Source organism: Podarcis gaigeae, assembly GCF_964106915.1.
Source record: "Podarcis gaigeae genome assembly, chromosome: 7".
NCBI lineage: Eukaryota > Metazoa > Chordata > Lepidosauria > Squamata > Lacertidae > Podarcis > Podarcis gaigeae.
In genome coordinates this window covers 89,324,956-89,342,147 of record NC_139683.1, presented here as the reverse complement: position 1 = coordinate 89,342,147, position 17,192 = coordinate 89,324,956, and the positions used below count along the sequence as shown (strand labels likewise).

At 41.7% G+C, this 17,192-nt stretch overlaps 1 protein-coding gene and 1 long non-coding RNA gene across 11 annotated transcripts in view; one reads left to right on the top strand and one right to left on the bottom strand.

The window, feature by feature from the left end:
- Positions 1 to 17,192, top strand: part of RALGAPA2 (Ral GTPase activating protein catalytic subunit alpha 2) — a 178,918-nt gene that overhangs the window by 144,055 nt on the left and 17,671 nt on the right. For all 10 annotated transcript variants that reach the window (XR_014566701.1, XR_014566702.1, XR_014566703.1 and 7 more), the window contains one exon: positions 8,664 to 8,785. Coding sequence is in view for 7 of the 10 variants with exons in the window: in XM_083748549.1 (XP_083604675.1) it covers positions 8,664 to 8,785 (122 nt within the window). In the remaining 3 variants the exon portion in view is untranslated. The remainder of the gene's footprint in view (positions 1 to 8,663; positions 8,786 to 17,192) is intronic.
- LOC310848997 overlaps positions 1,085 to 17,192 on the bottom strand; it is a 43,219-nt gene continuing 27,111 nt past the window's right edge. Inside the window, exon 2 of the long non-coding RNA XR_014566718.1 lies at positions 1,085 to 2,320. This is a non-coding gene — a long non-coding RNA (uncharacterized lncRNA). The remainder of the gene's footprint in view (positions 2,321 to 17,192) is intronic.

Here is a 17,192-nt window from a genome sequence, read left to right as displayed (position 1 = left end):
TGGGACCCTATCCAGGGAGGTCCTGCAGTTCACCTGCATGGCACCTATGCTGTGGGGCCCTGAGTGCTCCATCTTGTTCCCCACTATATGAAGGCACTGGACATGTTGATTAGGGGACTTGATTGCAGCGTCATCAGTATGTGAATGACCCCCACCTTTATTCCTCACTCTCTTCTGAGCCAGGTGAGGCCATGCAGTTGCTGGATCATGTCCTGCTTGTGTGCTTCCCATAGGCATCTGGTTGGCCACTGTGAAACAGGATGCCAGACTGATTGGGTCACTGACCTATTCCAGCAGGACTTTTCTCTGGTTCTTATTGCTTAGAGGCTGCAGCTGCTGCAAAATGCATCTGCCAAATTGTTGGCTGGTTCAGCTGCTTGGAACCATAGTCCTGAAGAGTTTGCATTGGCTAACTACATGTTGCTGAGCTTAATTCAAGGTTTTAGTGCTTTTGTACAAAGCCCTGAATGAATTAGGATCTAGTTATCTGAAGAAGTGCCTCTCCTGGCCTCGTGTTAAGATGTGTTGGCAGGCCCTTTATGTTGCTTCAACCCTAACTGAAGTCCAAAGTCTTCTTAGTGCTGACATCCTAACTGTGGAAGGTACTTCCACCCTTGAAGTACAACTGGTATGGGCACTGTAGTTTTCAGCACCAGCCCAGGGAGCCAACTTGAATATAATATTGGGGGGCCAGGTAAGCTCTGCCTCACATAATTGATCACATGGTGTGGTACACTCAGCATTTGAATGGCAATGCCCATTAACTGGGGGGAGCTGGCCTCCTCTAATATTTTATGGGGGTCGAAGGGACCTTGGCCCCTAGGAGCTGGTTCTCATGGCACCAGCTGAAAATCAGTATATTCCTCCAGTCCTTTGATGGGGATGTGAGTAGCTACAGAGCCACTCATTTTTATTATAGGGACAGGAGGAGATTCCACAAGTGTAAAATTTATTTTGCTGACTGAGCTTACTGTGCCGATTTGTATTGTTTTGTGTGAATGTGATTGCTTGTCACAAACGGTGGGATATCTATTTTACAAATAAATAAAATGTGTTGAGAGCTTAATCAAATGCAAATAAGAAATTAGAATAGGAAATGTTTTTAATGTTTTGAGCTCGTAACATGTTGGATCAAATCATTGTGGAAACAGTGCAGATTATATTTTTATCTACATATATATCTGCTACAATCAAGAAATATTTTAATTTAAATGAGTTAAATAAAATAAAAGTAAGCAACAATTAACAACATTCATACTGTGTTTTAATGCATAAAAGATGTTCATGCGGTTCTTGTTAACTTTAGAAAGACTAGCTAGTGTAATTGAAGTGTAACCACCTGGTAGGAAAATTTTGCAGTTAGCTGCCAAAAAAGACACAGACTCTGAGAGGACCAGGTGTTCTGTCAGGCCTTTCTGATTGTTACTGTGGCGTAAACAGCATGGGTTCACAGTATGGCTAGGAGACTAGAAGCTGAGGACTTCCCCCCTAAAAGTGATTCTTGTCTTCAGTCAGTGCCTCACTTTAGTATACCAGTAACTCTGTCCCTGAACATCTACTTTACATTGGTTGATGCAGCAGCCTTGTTCACGTCATACTAAGGCAAACCAAACCATGGCCTAATACAAATGCACAGGCCCCAGGAGAAACCCACACTAAGTCATTGTTTAGCTTGGTGACCCATGCAAGCCAGGCAATGTAAAAGAAAGCAACATTCGAACAGAAAAAGCTATACAGAACATCAACAGAACAGTAGCTCCAAATGTCTTAGATAGGTGAGCCAAGTGTTCCAAGGTTGTGCTGGCGACCTTCTGTATTCTCAAGAGCTGTTTTATTTTTAGGTAGCAGTCTAGAAACCACAAGTAACTCACACACCCCATTACATCAATACTTATATTTGTGTAATTGCTAATAGGTTAGGTCTGGCATATAGGCTTTCTGCTGCTATTGCTGATGAAGAGAAAATCTCAAGGTTGATTGAGCTGGGAGCACATTCCTTCATGGTCCCAGATATGATCAGTCAAATATTTAAAAACGAGAAGTGGGAGGTGGCAACTCACAGTGAGTCACAACAGTGGCACTCAAATATAAAATCAAGGGTCTCTCAAATTTCTCCAACTGGCTTTAACCTAGTGGCATTCTTATATTTGCCCTTCTAATGGTTAAAAGGTATCCTTTGATTTCAAACCTGAATTGGTTACTGTCTAGTTCACAGATGGCGAGTCCATTGGCCCTTTTTGGCCCACAAAGCAGTTTCATTCACCTTTAAAAATCAAATGATGTATTTTGGGATAGAGGAGTATATTTTCTTCTCGGGAGTCTGTCAAGGAAAATATATTGGTAATGCTTCCAAATGACAAATAAGCAGCTGCATGAAACATAATAAACTTGTTAGAAAGGTCATTAACTTGCTAGCAAATTTTGAAAAATATGTATTTCATCAAGGCTGTTGAAAAATTAAAAGTCAAAGATGTAAGGTTTGGTTTCTGTTATATGTATTAATTATCATTCAGTTATCACCAAGCAGGTTATTAAATAACAAACTATATAATTGCAGAACATGGCCAGCAGTGGCTGTACATGCACTGATTTATCTTCAGTTTGCTTTAATTCTGGACCTTTGGAATGAGCATGCAGCCTTTTTCTGACAATGGTGTCCTTTCAGCCTTGCATGAGAATCGACACCTGCTTTGCACATAGGCAAATATTACAGGTGTCAAAGCCCCCTTAGTACTTGTATATCTGGGAAGTTACCATGGCAGACTTCACAATCATGCTACCTAATTGAAAACTGTAAGTCACATTAAGATCTCACTTGATACGCCTTACGTGTTGGAAAACTCATTAATTCCTGTTGCATCTTAGCAAAGCTTAATTTAACAAGCTGTTGTTTATGAGATATTAATACCATCATAATGGAATTCGTTCCGGAAGTCTGTTCAACTTCCAAAATGTTCAGAAACCAAAGTGCAGCTACCGGAAGCTCCTGCAGCCAATCAGAAGCCGTGTAAGCTGCATTGGACATTTGGGTTCCAAAGAATTTTCACAAACTAGAACACTCACTTCCGGGTTTGCAGTGCTCGGGAGCCAAAATGTTTGACTTCCAAGGTACGACTATATATATTTTTTCCCCTTGGTTGAGGAAGCTTTACTGTAATGTGGCCTCTCTTGCATTTCAAAATAGACCATCATGCAAGTGGACTAACTGTTCAAGAGGGGTGCCAGAAGTGAAAAATAGTCATCTCTGAAGTATCTGGTAAGGCTGTGTGTACAGCAGCACACCTCCATGTTCAGTTAAGGTTTAGTTTCTAAAGCAAATACATTACTATTGTATTAGTCCAGTCATTTTAAAATTGATAATATTTGAATATAAAACATCCATCACATAACCGTATATTAAAATTAGACAAAATAGAACACAAACTACACCAAAATTAGATATAAGCAAATATCCACTGTAGATAATTAGTATCAAGGGAAGCTTTCACCCCCCAAAAAATTGTTGGTGAAAGTTATGCAGAGACATTGTCTGGTGCAGTTCTTTGGGCTGGGAACCACTGTGGAAAACCCTAATGGCTTTTTGCTGTTTAAACTAAAGAACAAGGGGAGCTTGGGGAAAATCCTGTATTAGTGCAGCATGCTTTTGAGCAGTTGTTGGTATCTGTCTGTCTTGAGAGACAATGGAGTGAGCTTCCAGGTGTGAAGTCAAACTACTCTGTTAGCAGCACCCAAGTGACCTCCCCATGGTGCAAGCCCGGGCAGAATGGGTGTAGCCAGGATTTTTGTGGGGGGGGCAGAACCTCAGTTAAGTATTATTATTGATTTGGGGGGCAGCTGCACCCCTCCCCCCCCCCCGGTTACGCCCATGCCAGGCAATGTGGATGGAGGTCCTGGGCTGCCCAGATGACAAATCTAAAGACTTATTAGTACATAACCAAAGGCACCCAAGGTTCCTGAGTGCTCATATTTCTGGGAAATTAAGTTGGTTGGATCCAAACTGGCAGTTGTGTAGAAGATCCATGATCAAGATATTCTGCTTTAAATAATAATAAGAATAATAAGCTATGCAATAATGCTGATGTGAAGATCAGAGAAACAATGGGAGAGAATGTTCCTTTAGCTCCCTTATTGTTTGCCTGATCTAAATTGCTCCTTCTCCAAGTTGCTGTTTGCTCCACTAGGAATAGGAAAGATAGAGCTACAGGTACTGTAGCTATCTTTTCTCCCTCTATAGTAAATAGCAGCTTCACCTGAGCAGCACAGTTTACATAAAAGAAATAGTTAAATATCTTCTATGAGTCCCACTCCTCTATATTCAAAGCAACCTACTGAAACAGTAGAGTGAGAGTCCTAATCACTGATATCCTGTATCATTTACAGATAGGTAGCCGTGTTGGTCTGCCATAGTCAAAACAAAAAAAATTCCTTCCAGTAGCACCTTAAAGACCAACTAAGTCAGTTCTTGGTATGAGCTTTCGTGTGCATGCACACTTCTTCAGATACACTGAAGAAGTGTATCTGAAGAAGTGTGCATGCACACGAAAGCTCATACCAAGAACTGACTTAGTTGGTCTTTAAGGTGCTACTGGAAGGAATTTTTTTTATCCTGTATCATATCTTCTTTGGTCATCAGATGGAGATCTTTGGGTGAGTGAAAGGGTGGGCAAAGATGTTTATTGGCAATAATTTAATGCATGCTATATAGGACATTCATATACTTTGACCCAAACCTGAAAGTGTCAATGGAGCAGGGGGGGATTGGGGGGAGTGACCTTTACCTCTCAAACTCATTCTTAATTTCCTATTTCAGATAAGTTATCTGTTAAGCACTGTCGAATTGCACTTATCCCAAGTGCATACAGAATTCCCCCAAAAGATTTTCAGTTAAAACTACACAGTTGTGGTTGCTACTGGACCATAACCAAGGTTGTGTACTTTGCATTCAAAGTTTCACATCTAAATAACCTGTGAAGGATACTTTTTAAGAATATGACACGGTGAATTTATTTACAGTGCTTGGTTCAGTCTTCTGATTGCTGTAAAATTATGTTGAAATAATGTCCACAGTCTCTCCAATACCTTTTGTTTAAATCATGTTAATTTTTACAGGTTAATGTGGTATCATTCTTCTTTGAGTTTTCTGCCTTTCATATAACCACCATAGTTTTGTGAGGTTTGTGACTGCAATCACATATTTAAAGTACCTGTGTTAAACAGATTTGTTAATTCCAGTATTCATAGCTAAATGGCAGGTAGGGTAGACTAAAGGGTAGACTAAAGTTCATTTTGTCTCACACAGCATGATTTTCTCCTCTTTCCATTACCCTTGTCTCACTTTCTCCTCACTAATTTTCAAAACGACCTTGACAGATTAGAGAACTGGGCCAAAACAAACAAGATGAATTTTAACGGAGAAATGTAAAGTATTGCACTTGGGCAAAAAAAAATGAGAGGCACAAATACAAGATGGGTGACACCTGGCTTGAGAGCAGTACATGTGAAAAGGATCTAGGAGTCTTGGTTGACCACAAACTTGACATGAGCCAACAGTGTGACGCGGCAGCTAAAAAAGCCAATGCAATTCTGGGCTGCATCAATAGGAGTATAGCATCTAGATCAAGGGAAGTAATAGTGCCACTGTATTCTGCTCTGGTCAGACCTCACCTGGAGTACTGTGTCCAGTTCTGGGCACCACAGTTCAAGAAGGACACTGGAACGTGTCCAGAGGAGGGCAACCAAAATGGTCAAAGGCCTGGAAACGATGCCTTATGAGGAACGGCTAAGGGAGCTGGGCATGTTTAGCCTGGAGAAGAGGAGGTTAAGGGGTGATATGATAGCCATGTTCAAATATATAAAAGGATGTCACATAGAGGAGGGAGAAAGGTTGTTTTCTGCTGCTCCAGAGAAGCAGACACGGAGCAATGGATCCAAACTACAAGAAAGAAGATTCCACCTAAACATTAGGAAGAACTTCCTGACAGTAAGAGCTGTTTGACAGTGGAATTTGCTGCCAAGGAGTGTGGTGGAGTCTCCTTCTTTGGAGGTCTTTAAGCAGAGGCTTGACAACCATATGTCAGCTGTGCTCTGATGGTGTTTCCTGCTTGGCAGGGGGTTGGACTCGATGGCCCTTGTGGTCTCTTCCAGCTCTATGATTCTATGATTCTATCATCTGTAAAAAAAATAATGTATTCATCACAAGGGTGCCTCTAGGCATCATGTGGCTTAGTGGAGAAAATAGTTGCTATTCTTATTCCAGCAGACATCAACCCACCTAAAAAAATTACTGCTGTGAGTACCATGGGTAGTATTCATTGGGTGATGAGTATCAATAAAGTTAGCAAAGAGTAGACCTTAGTTTGTCTCTCTGTTACAGAAAACACTATAAAACTATCTGTGTTCTTAGTTACTTAATGTCTACAAAACTAGTTATCTGGCACAGAATGGACAGAAACCAGGATAAAACATTAACATGTTAAAGAAAGGAGGAATAAGAGGAATTAGGGAGCACTGCTGTTGCATGTTGCTCCCTACCTTGTGGGTGTGCAGGAAGGCTTTATTCAAATTGCTTTTTGATTGGAAAATCTCTCTTCTTTATGGTAGAAGAAACGGATCAATGTAAGCAAACATCTAGGTATTCAGCAAATTTGTTGATTTCCAAATATTGTCAGGAAGGGATGCAGTTGCTCATCATTTTTTTTACTCATGAACATTTTTATATGCTTTAACATTATTAATTTTATTACAACTTGAATTAATTTGCCAGTCTTGCTGCCTTAGGGTGCAGTGTTTAAATTATACATGAGCATTTCCTCCATTTATTATGCTGGATATGAAGTCTTTTTCATGGGATTTTATTAGGCGCAGCATGAAAAGAATTTCCAGTTTATCTGCCTCCGTTGAACTGAGCCCATGAGCAGACTGCATACTGCAAGGGCCAAAGAGGAATTGAGAGTGGATGGCGGGTCCACAGAGGTCCACAGGCTCAGGTGGTTTACAGCCATAAGTTTAGCTTAGCTCTTCCAGTAATTTGTCACGCCTTGGTCTTCTCCTGCTGCGCCAGCACGTGCCAGCTTAGAGACAGAAAGTCTGTGCACCAGACGGCCACTCAGGCCTAACATCCTGCTGTTCAGGACCAGCGGCTTGCTGTGTCAGTGTGGAATAGAGAGCCCTGGCAACAGCCAAGTGCTGAGCAGAATAAGCATGTTCATAATGAGATGTGAATGACATCAGTCAGTCCCTTTAGAAGAGGTGCTAGGCGTGTGCCTCCTCTCATAGGAAGTTTGGGAGCCTATTCATTAACAAGAGTCACCAGGAGTTCAGCGAAGCAACCCCAAATACACTGAGACTAGTGCTTGTACTGTCTGGAATGGGTTTTGAAAGCAGAAAGCAAGTAAAAATGTCATCAGGTATATTTTGCAAAATGCCATGCTCACTTTCATTCCTAAAGACACAAAGTTATTTGAAATATGTTTTCATTTTGGGGCCCTTCCATGTCAGGTTCCTTAATGTGGTGATCAGTTCACTTGGATACTACACTGTATAGCTGAAAAGGACTGCTGGGATTCTCCTCAAGGGCATACCTTTCAAACAACGATAATGACACTTTTCAGTTCAGATGGTAGGAGTCACATAAAACTAAGCTCTTTTCTCATATTTAAAAATACTAGGAAACTCTGGAAACTTGTTTCTAAACTGAGTGACAGGGAATGACATTTCATACTGGCTGATTGATTGTTTAATTCACAAAGTTGTGTGTGAGATACTTCAATCTGTTGCAGATTTTTTTCCCCAAAATGTTACCCTGTTGTTTGAAGTGCATGATTCACCTTCAAAGAAAAGAGAAGCTGCACACAAAGAGAGAGATTTGCTCTCCCCCCTTCGAAAAGCTATCACAAGCGGGGGTCCTATTAAGACAGCTGGAAAGTTGCTTCAGCATGTTACGCTTGTAAGTTTTATTGGTGACTGGTTTTTGATTATGCATTTGAACGGCGCGTGTTCCAGGTTGCCGCGTTTTAATTAAAAGGCAATACTGTTGGTTTTAGATGCTTTGTTGTCAGCATAATTAAGACTGAAGTGTATACATGCTCTATTTTTTTAAAAAAAGAGAATTGAATCCATCATGAAATAAGAAATTTCAGATGCGTCAAATGAATCTTCTGAAAAAGCTTTAAATATGACTTTATTATACTTTAGTATACTTCGATATTCTTATGAATAATAGGTGTTTTCATACTTTAATTTTTCTTATCCTTTTCTTTAAAGTTTAAATATATTTACATTTTGAAAAAATGATCTATTATATAGGAAAAATATATGTGGGGCTTCTGTTGAGTTTATTGGCTATGGCAATTTTCCTCATGGTTAGTTACACAATTATTTTCATTTCTCATTTATAAAGGTCTCAAATTTATTTTGTCAATCAGCCTTTTTAATGAAGAATGAAAAAACACTACATTCATATAGTGCTTATATTTAGCTGTCAGGAAAATGTTTGGGGTTGGTGTTTTTTAGAAATACATTTTATTGAAGTCCTTAGAATCTTGTAGCTTTGTCAAAACTCTGACAACTGTGGCTTGATTTTAATTGGAAAATGCATAGGTTAAATAGAAGTTTCTTTGGCTATGTATCAGTAAGAGTGCATTTCCTTAACCTGCTCCCAACAGTTATGAGGAAAGAGCTCTGTACCTCGAAGCAATAATCCACAACCACAAAGAAGCCATGACATTTGAGGATTTTGCTGCTCAGGTCTTCTCTCCCTCTCCCAGTTACTCCCTTAGTGGATGTGGTAAGTCTCATCATGTTGTTGTTGTTTTTATTCTTATTATTTTAACCGCTGAGAAGCACTTGAGCAGCAGATGTACACCTGCTTTTCACTGATAAATGGTTGCAAATTTAAGAAGAGCTTTCTCCCTCTGAATTAGCTAATGAATATCAAAAGAAATGATGACATTCATTTTAATTTGTTTTGCATCAGAGCTGTTCACTCAGTTCCTTTCTTCCGCTATCCTGTTAACCCCTGAATCTAGCAAGGTTAATGAACTTTCTCTCACTAATGTGTTCTGGTTCATTCAGGAGTGTGGGCTTCTTGCTGAGCTGAGAATATGTTGTGGAAAAGCTATTCGTGAATCAGTGCATACTAATCGAAAAATAGTTCCTCACAGTAGAAGCCATTGCTCCTAATGCTAAATGGGGATTATGCTTCTGCAATGCTTGGACCAAGGATTAACACTGGGGGGGGGGGTAAGGGCAATGTTTTGTCAGACAATCATAGTGCCAGTGTGGGTGCGTTCTACACATCACAAAGCTTTCAAAGTTAGTTAAATGAGTTTATTTTAATTATATTTACATGTGTGCTTTTTAAAGAGACCTTTTGTTTTGAGGGTTCATTTCATAATCCATTGCTCTCATGTACAAGGAGAACACAAGGTTGACCAGATGGATTTCTAAACATAAATTCCTTTATTCCCTGTTTATACCCATTTTGTGAAACTGACTCTTCCTAATTATATTACGATGCTGCATTGGATTGTTGATGGATTATCTCAAACCCTGGTGAATGTTCTGCGTGTCTGTTTTCTTTCTCTCATTCTAACTGATCTTTATATCTGAACTAAGAAATATAACAGAAATTAAATTTACTGAAATGAATCACTTGACAAATAGAATCAGACACGCATCACTGTTTAACATTACTGGCTTCAGTCCTTGAGCTTTTCGAGCTTTGTTAAGAGATAAGAGGTATTTGCGTGTACTTGTACTGGTCGCCAATAGCAGCAGGCAGAAGGCTTTGGAGATAAGCAAGCTGGCAGAAGCAAAGAGGAACCAGTGCTATTTACATAATCACACCTCTGCTTCCTGGAGAGGCGTCAAGAGACAGGAATGGCCTCTATTGATCTTTGTTGAACTGGAATACTAAACAACATTAGAAAAGCTTATAAGTAAAGCTTTGATTAATATTTTCTTTATTAAAAATGTGGAACAGCTATGAAATAAACCACACACATAAATACTCTTGAGACAAAATTGTGTCATTTGTTGCATAAAAGTATAATTCTTATACTAATTTGGATATTATCAAGAAATTTAGCTGGTTACGCAATTGAAAATAACAACAGAAAGCTCTAATTTTAAAAAAAAAACACCTACTTAAGTCACTTATCATAGCTACCTTTGTGTAGTTCTAGTATGTATTGGACATTGTGAAATAATAAAATTAGATGCATTGGGGTCAGTGAACTAAGAAGCAGTCTTGCATCCTTCTTCAGATTAATAGGTAAAGGTAAAGGGACCCCTGACCATGAGGTCCAGTCGTGACCGACTGGGGTTGCGGCGCTCATCTCACTTTATTGTTGTCCCTGAGAGGGGGCAATGACAATAAAGATATTATTATTATTATTATTATTATTATTATTATTATTATTAGCCGAGAGAGTCGGTGTACAGCTTCCGGGTCATGTGGCCAGCATGACTAAGCCGCTTCTGGCGAACCAGAGCAGCGCACGGAAACACTGTTTACCTTCCCGCCAGAGCGGTACCTATTTATCTACTTGCACTTTGACATGCTTTCAAACTGCTAGGTTAGCAGGAGCTGGGACAGAGCAACAGGTGCTCACCCTGTCACGGGGATTCGAACCACCGACCTTCTGATCGGCAAGTCCTGGGCTCTGTGGTTTAACCCACAGCGCCACCCACGTCCCGCTTCAGATTAATACAAGATGTTAAATAACACACCTGTGTGTTTTGTATAATTCCCTTTTGCTATTCTGAGGTTTAAATAGCTGATCCTTATGGAGTGAGGCTCAACTGCCTACACTAGTTAGAAAATCAGTGATCCAGCACTACTACTATTTTTGTGCATTTAACTTTTTAAAAAGCCTTAAATGTTTAATATCCCACCAAATCAAAACTTTACAACAACTTGCAATTTATATTTTAAAATAATTCAAAGTGCAACAATGTTATAAAAAGATAACTAAAATAGCAGCACAAGCCAACAGCATTAAACAGATTTAAAGAAGATTAGAAGTCTGGCACCAGAAACACATAAGGATTTGGCTCTGCATGAACCTAGTTAGGGAACAAATTCCAGAAATGGGATACACCACTGAAAAGGCCAGTTTCCCCAGTTGGCATTTCTCATCTCCAAAGGCAGAGTTGGAGAACACAGGATTGACAATGACTTCAATATTCAGGCGGATTCCTATGGCATTAGAGGATCGTTTAGATACGCAGATCCTAAGTCATAACCAGATCCTAAATCTCAGGGTTTCTAGAGCAGAAGAATATTAAAAAGGGGGGTGTTCAAATGCAGAAGGTTAGCTGCATCTAGATAAGAAGCTATTTTATAACAGAAGTCATAAGCTTTTTTTCTGAACCCAACTTCTGAAAGTATAAAGAAGAAATTCAGTTGAGCAGTTAAATTTAATCCTATAAAATTCTAATCCATATGTGTGCCTTCATTTAACTTCATTTTGTAAGAGTGTTCAGTGCTTGGTGGGCTAAATACAACGCGCCCAGCCTGACCTGAGGGGCGGAGAGAGGCTGCGGGCACAATGCTCCTAGCTGCAGCTCCTCCATCCCCTGAGTCAAGCCTGGGAAGGGGGAAAGAGGCAAGATGCAGCTGGCTCCTTCTGCCCCCTGCCCCTTTGGGGCACGCCCCGCTCCGCCACTGGCTGAATATATCCATAAACAGCATGGGGGAACCCACTTGCGTCAGAAAACATGAGGATAACTTAAAATGCACATGTATTATGTAGAAGATGCATAAAAGTTTCTCTATGATACATGACTTTAGTGTTTTTATATTTGACCCAGTTAGTTGACTATATGCGAAATATGAGTTAGCAGAGCAGTGCAAAGGATAATGCAATTCTAGACTGCATCAACGGAAGTAATGGTACCACTCTATTCTCCCCAGCCCACTGGGTTTAGCTCCCATAGGAAAAAACAGTATTTGTACTATAACAGCTAATACACACATGCATAATTGTGTAGTTGTGGTAAGCCTTAGTAACAGAAACAATGTTCCATAAAAGTTCAAATAACTCAACAGTAACCAGATGTTGTTAGCTGGAGTTTATGGAGTTTGTAATCTAAGTATGTCCAATTGTCAGGGATGCTGAATGTAATCCAACAATATCTGGATTGTAATCCAGATTGAAGTGTTGTCAAGATGCAGATGTTACCTGTCAGGGGCTCAGGAGCAGAGGCACAGGGGAGAGAGGAAATGGAGAGCGAAGGGGAAGAATCTGAGGGCAGCGTAGGAGAAGATGACAGTGGCCCGAGAGATTCCATGAGCCTCTCCAGCGAATCAGAAGATTCACAGAAGGGGGCGCCGGTGGCCAGGGCAAGGGGGATCCCAAGGGGGACACTCCAGAAGCAAGGGGCCAGCGGGGACTCCCAGAGCAGCAGTTGGAGATCAGGACCAACTTCCCCACCAGAGCGTAGTGGGGGGGAAGAGTCCCAGGTATCGGGGCCAGCGTCTCCTCCAGCAGGGAGAGAAGATGAGTCAGGGCTGACCACGCCTCCATCGGAGAGTCAGGGAACGGAGGGGAGGTCAGGTCCAGCTAGCCTCCCGGAAGAGGGAAGCAGTGACAGAAGCAGTGTAACCGTCAGGAGGAAGGTCACTGGGTTGGCGCGAGCGCCAAGTTCAAATGTACAGGCACGCGGGACAGCAGAGAACCCGGATTGGGAACCAGGTCCTAAAGCCCGCCGGAGGCAGGGGGAGGAGTCAGGGGACTCAGCGTCAGAAGAGTCCAGAAAGGGGAATGCCCCAGCGGACAGGAGGACCCAGAGGAGGAGAGAGCAGAGGAAGAGGTGGAGCAGGGCTAGAGTCTTAAACTGGTGTTAGAGGGGAGGAGATTCAGACGGAGCTTCGGCGGTCTAGGGTTTAAGACGTAGAGCTGCGCGCCACGGTTTTGAAATAGAGACTGAACTTCAATAAAGACTTTTGTATATAACAACGACCTGGCGTTGGTCCTCTGTGAGCTGGGACCTTGGGGCAGCTCTGACAATACCAGACTCCATATCTCTCTTCTATCTGAATTGGGAGAAGTGGTTGAGGTGTTAGGCTGGTGTTTGGATTAGGCGATGGGCTGCATATAGGCCAATAAATTGAAGCTGAATGCTGAAAAGACACAGGGGTTTCTCTTGTCTGCAAGATGGTGGGACAGCCTGTTCTGGATATACAGTGGTACCTCAGGTTAAGTGCTTAATTGGTTCCGGAAGTCCATTCTTAACCTGAAGCATTCTTAACCTGAAGTGGACTTTCCCATTGAAAGTAATGGACAGTGGATTGATCTGTTCCAGACGATGAACAACACCCCCTAAAACAGCAATTTAACATGAATATTACTGTCTAACAAGACCATTGATCCATAAAATGAAGGCAATAATCAATGTACTGTACTATAAAATAAATAAGACAGTATTTTAGATGAAAAAAATTAACATTTATATTTTTTCTTATGTGCTCTGATGATAGTCAGTTTGGATGGGGGGCTTTTATCCATTTCTGAAGTCACACAGTCAACCAGTAGCTGAACTGGGTTCCACACAGTCACAAAAGCAAAGTCACAAGTCAGTCCCATAAAATGAAGAACAAGTCACAGCCAAAAAACCGAAAAGCCACACAAACTTAAATGCAAAAAGGAACCAGACGATGAAAAGCGACCCCTAAAACAGCAATTTTACATGAATTTTACTATCTAACGAGGCCATTGATCTATAAAATGAAATCAATAAAACAGTACAAAATGAAAATGTGATTCGATCACAATCAGCTTGGCTCCCGGCATTCATGGAGGCCTCAGAGAGCTCCGTAGGCCCCGCAGATGTCCGGGCTTGGCTCCAGGCAGCAGCGAGGCCTCTGAGAGCTCAGACAACCTACTTCTGGGTTACAATCGTTCATAACCTGAAAAAACGTAAGTTGAAGCGTTCATAACCTGAGGTACCACTGTAGATGCTCCTGGAGGCTCAGGTGGTCTCAATGGCTAGGAATGCCTTTTTCCAGCTACATCAGGTCTGCCACCTATAGCCCCTTTTGGACAGGAATGATTTTGCCACTGCGCTCCTTGCTCCAGTTAGATTGGATTTTTGCAGTGCGCTGTATGTGGGGCTGCCCTTGAAAATGAGTAGGTCCAAAATGCAGCCACCAGAATACTGGCTGAGGTTCCATTTAGATAAGATATGAACCATGTTTTAAAACAACAATGGTTTCCAGTTTGTTTCAGGGCCTAATTCAAGGTGCTCATGTCCATGTTTAAAACTCTACGTCTCAGGCCTCAAATATCTGAAAGATATCCTTCCCTACAGACCCTCTCCCGTCTTAAGATCAGCAGAGGAGGCCCTCTTCAGAGTTCCACTGCCTTCAGAAGCTCAGGGAAGAGGGCATGCTCTGGTAGCCCTCAGAAGTGGAACTCCCTCTCCACAGAGGCCTCTCTGGCACCTTCACTATACTGTTTTTGGTGAATGCCAAAGATACACCTCTTTAAGCCAACCTTTGGCACCTGAGGTATATTTTTTTTAGAACCCACCCTATTTTTGTGATTGTAAGTTGCTGTATACTGTTTTTAATATTGTATTTCACATTGTTGTAACCTGCCCTGGAACCTTAGGGTGAAGGAATAACAATATAGCACGGGAAGGCACGATGTTGGCTACTCCTGAAATAACTTGATGCAGAGCTACATAATAGAACATTTTAACCTAAAATTCATGTGCCAAAGTTATGTGGCATCTGAAAATCCATATCCAAAAACACATTTTTAATATGTAAATTGAACTTGGTCCTTCAGAGGGTTAACTGAAATGGGCACACTTGACTGCTGAGAGGACTGATCTAATCACAGTCATATCGAAGTGCATCTGTTCATCATGAGGTCATTCACGTGCATGCTAATGATTTGAAAAATAAAGAATAATGCTCAGAAAAAATAAAGCTAATGCAACTCTTTTGCCAGTTGCAGAAGCAAGATACACGCTCTGACTGCTGTCACCAAACTTAAGTAGAAACTGTGGAATTCACTGTAATTTGCTGATAATTTGTTTACTATTACAGAATAATTGAATAGCATAGCTGTTTTGTGGATCTATGGATATCACACACAACGTTCATAAGACTTATGTTAAATGCAAATTTGATTGTCCAGAATGCTAGGTTGGTTTTGCTTAACATAATAAAAGTATATTCCCCTATTTCTAATCCATTAAAGCAAAACAAACTTATTTAAGTATATCCTACATAATAATTAGCTCTATTCTTGTGATACTTAATTATAGCACAGCAAACATCACTTGTTTTAAAGGAATATAGCCGATTCTAAATATTGTTGTTGGAGTTTGTAATTAATTTAAATTCTAAGTTTTCCCCCTTCTCTCAGCTATACTCTTAACCAGGCAGGTGTTAATTTAGCTCGTGCAGCTTCAAGCTGACTGAGTAATTTGATAGTGTTTTTGCACAGCACAGTTTATAAATCTAAATAAGCTTTCTCCTAACAAAATGGATGCTTTTCAGCTTGTAGGCTAGGTGCAATACTGACTGGATGATACATTTGTTGCCCGTCCAGACAACCTATTTACTTAGCATTCATCCTGATTCGCTAGCAGAAAGCTTATGTAGAGAGGTTATTCAGCATTCATTCTGATTTCTATATGGATCAGTTATACTACAATGAGCATTTGTCCTGCCTTTATCCTGATTTGATGTGTGTACAGGTATTCCTGTAAGTCATTTGTTCAGCCCACACTTTTCAACACATTTCTCCATCACTTTCCAAACTGCAAAAAATCCAGATTTTGTTTAAAAGTTGATTTATTGAGCTAGGGCAACAAAATTATTTAATCCACTTTAGATGCAGAAATATATGCTTGAATCTGACGTGGAAAATAGTGATATTCTGGAGGCTTCCCTGCTGCTGCTTTGTGGATTGCTACCAAACAACGCTCAAATTATGGGGAAAGGTAAGGAGGCCCTTAATGAAAAACACAATTTCATCTTCTGACTCCTCCAAAGTAGGCAATTTGTGCCCCACGGCTTCCATATCAATAGTTAATGGGTCTGTCTCCCCCTCCACCATCCAGTAATTCAGCTACTGAATGATACAGAAAACCAAATTCTATAAAAATGCAAGCATAATATTACTTGAACAAAACATATAATATAGGCAGCCCCTCGTTTACACGTGTTCGGTATGTGTGCGACCATGTATATTGTGCCAAACCTGGAAGTGACCTGGAAATGTCATAAAGAGGTCACTAAAATGCCACTAAAAGGGTGGGGTGGGGCAGAATGAGGTGTTTTCAGGCTTTTAGAATTATATGCAATTTCTCTGCCCCCGCCCCCGCTGTGCCTCAGAACATAATCCCCATGTAAAGGGGGGGGGGCTGCCTGTACTACAGTACATTCACAAGCACTTGTTTCCCAAGATAAGTTCTTTGTATAAACGTGGGTGTGGGACGCGGGGGGCGCTGTGGGTTAAACCACAGAGCCTAGGGCTTGCCGATCAGAAGGTTGGAGGTTCGAATCTCCGCGACAGGGTGAGCTTCCATTGCTCGGTCCCTGCTCCTGCCAACCTAGCAGTTTGGAAGCATGTCACAGTGCAAGTAGATAAATAGGTACCGCTCTGGCGGAAAGGTAAACAGCATTTCCGTGCGCTGCTCTGGTTTGCCAGAAGCGGCTTAGTCATGCTGGCCACATGACCCGGAAGCTGTACGTCGGCTCCCTCAGCCAATAAAGCGAGATGAGCGCCACAACCCCAGAGTCGGTCACGACTGGACCTAATGGTCAGGGGTCCCTTTACTCTTTACCTATAAACTAAGCATGTTGATGTGGGGACGCAGGTGGCGCTGTGGGTTAAAGCCTCAGCGCCTAGGACTTGCCGATCGAAAGGTCGGCGGTTCAAATCCCTGCGGCGGGGTGCGCTCCCGCTGCTCGGTCCCAGCGCCTGCCAACCTAGCAGTTTGAAAGCACCTCCGGGTGCAAGTAGATAAATAGGGACCGCTTACCAGCGGGAAGGTAAACGGCGTTTCCGTGTGCGGCTCTGGCTCGCCAGATGCAGCTTTGTCACGCTGGCCACGTGACCCGGAAGTGTCTCCGGACAGCGCTGGCCCCTGGCCTCTTGAGTGAGGTGGGCGCACAACCCCAGAGTCTGTCAAGACTGGCCCGTACGGGCAGGGGTACCTTTACCTTTACC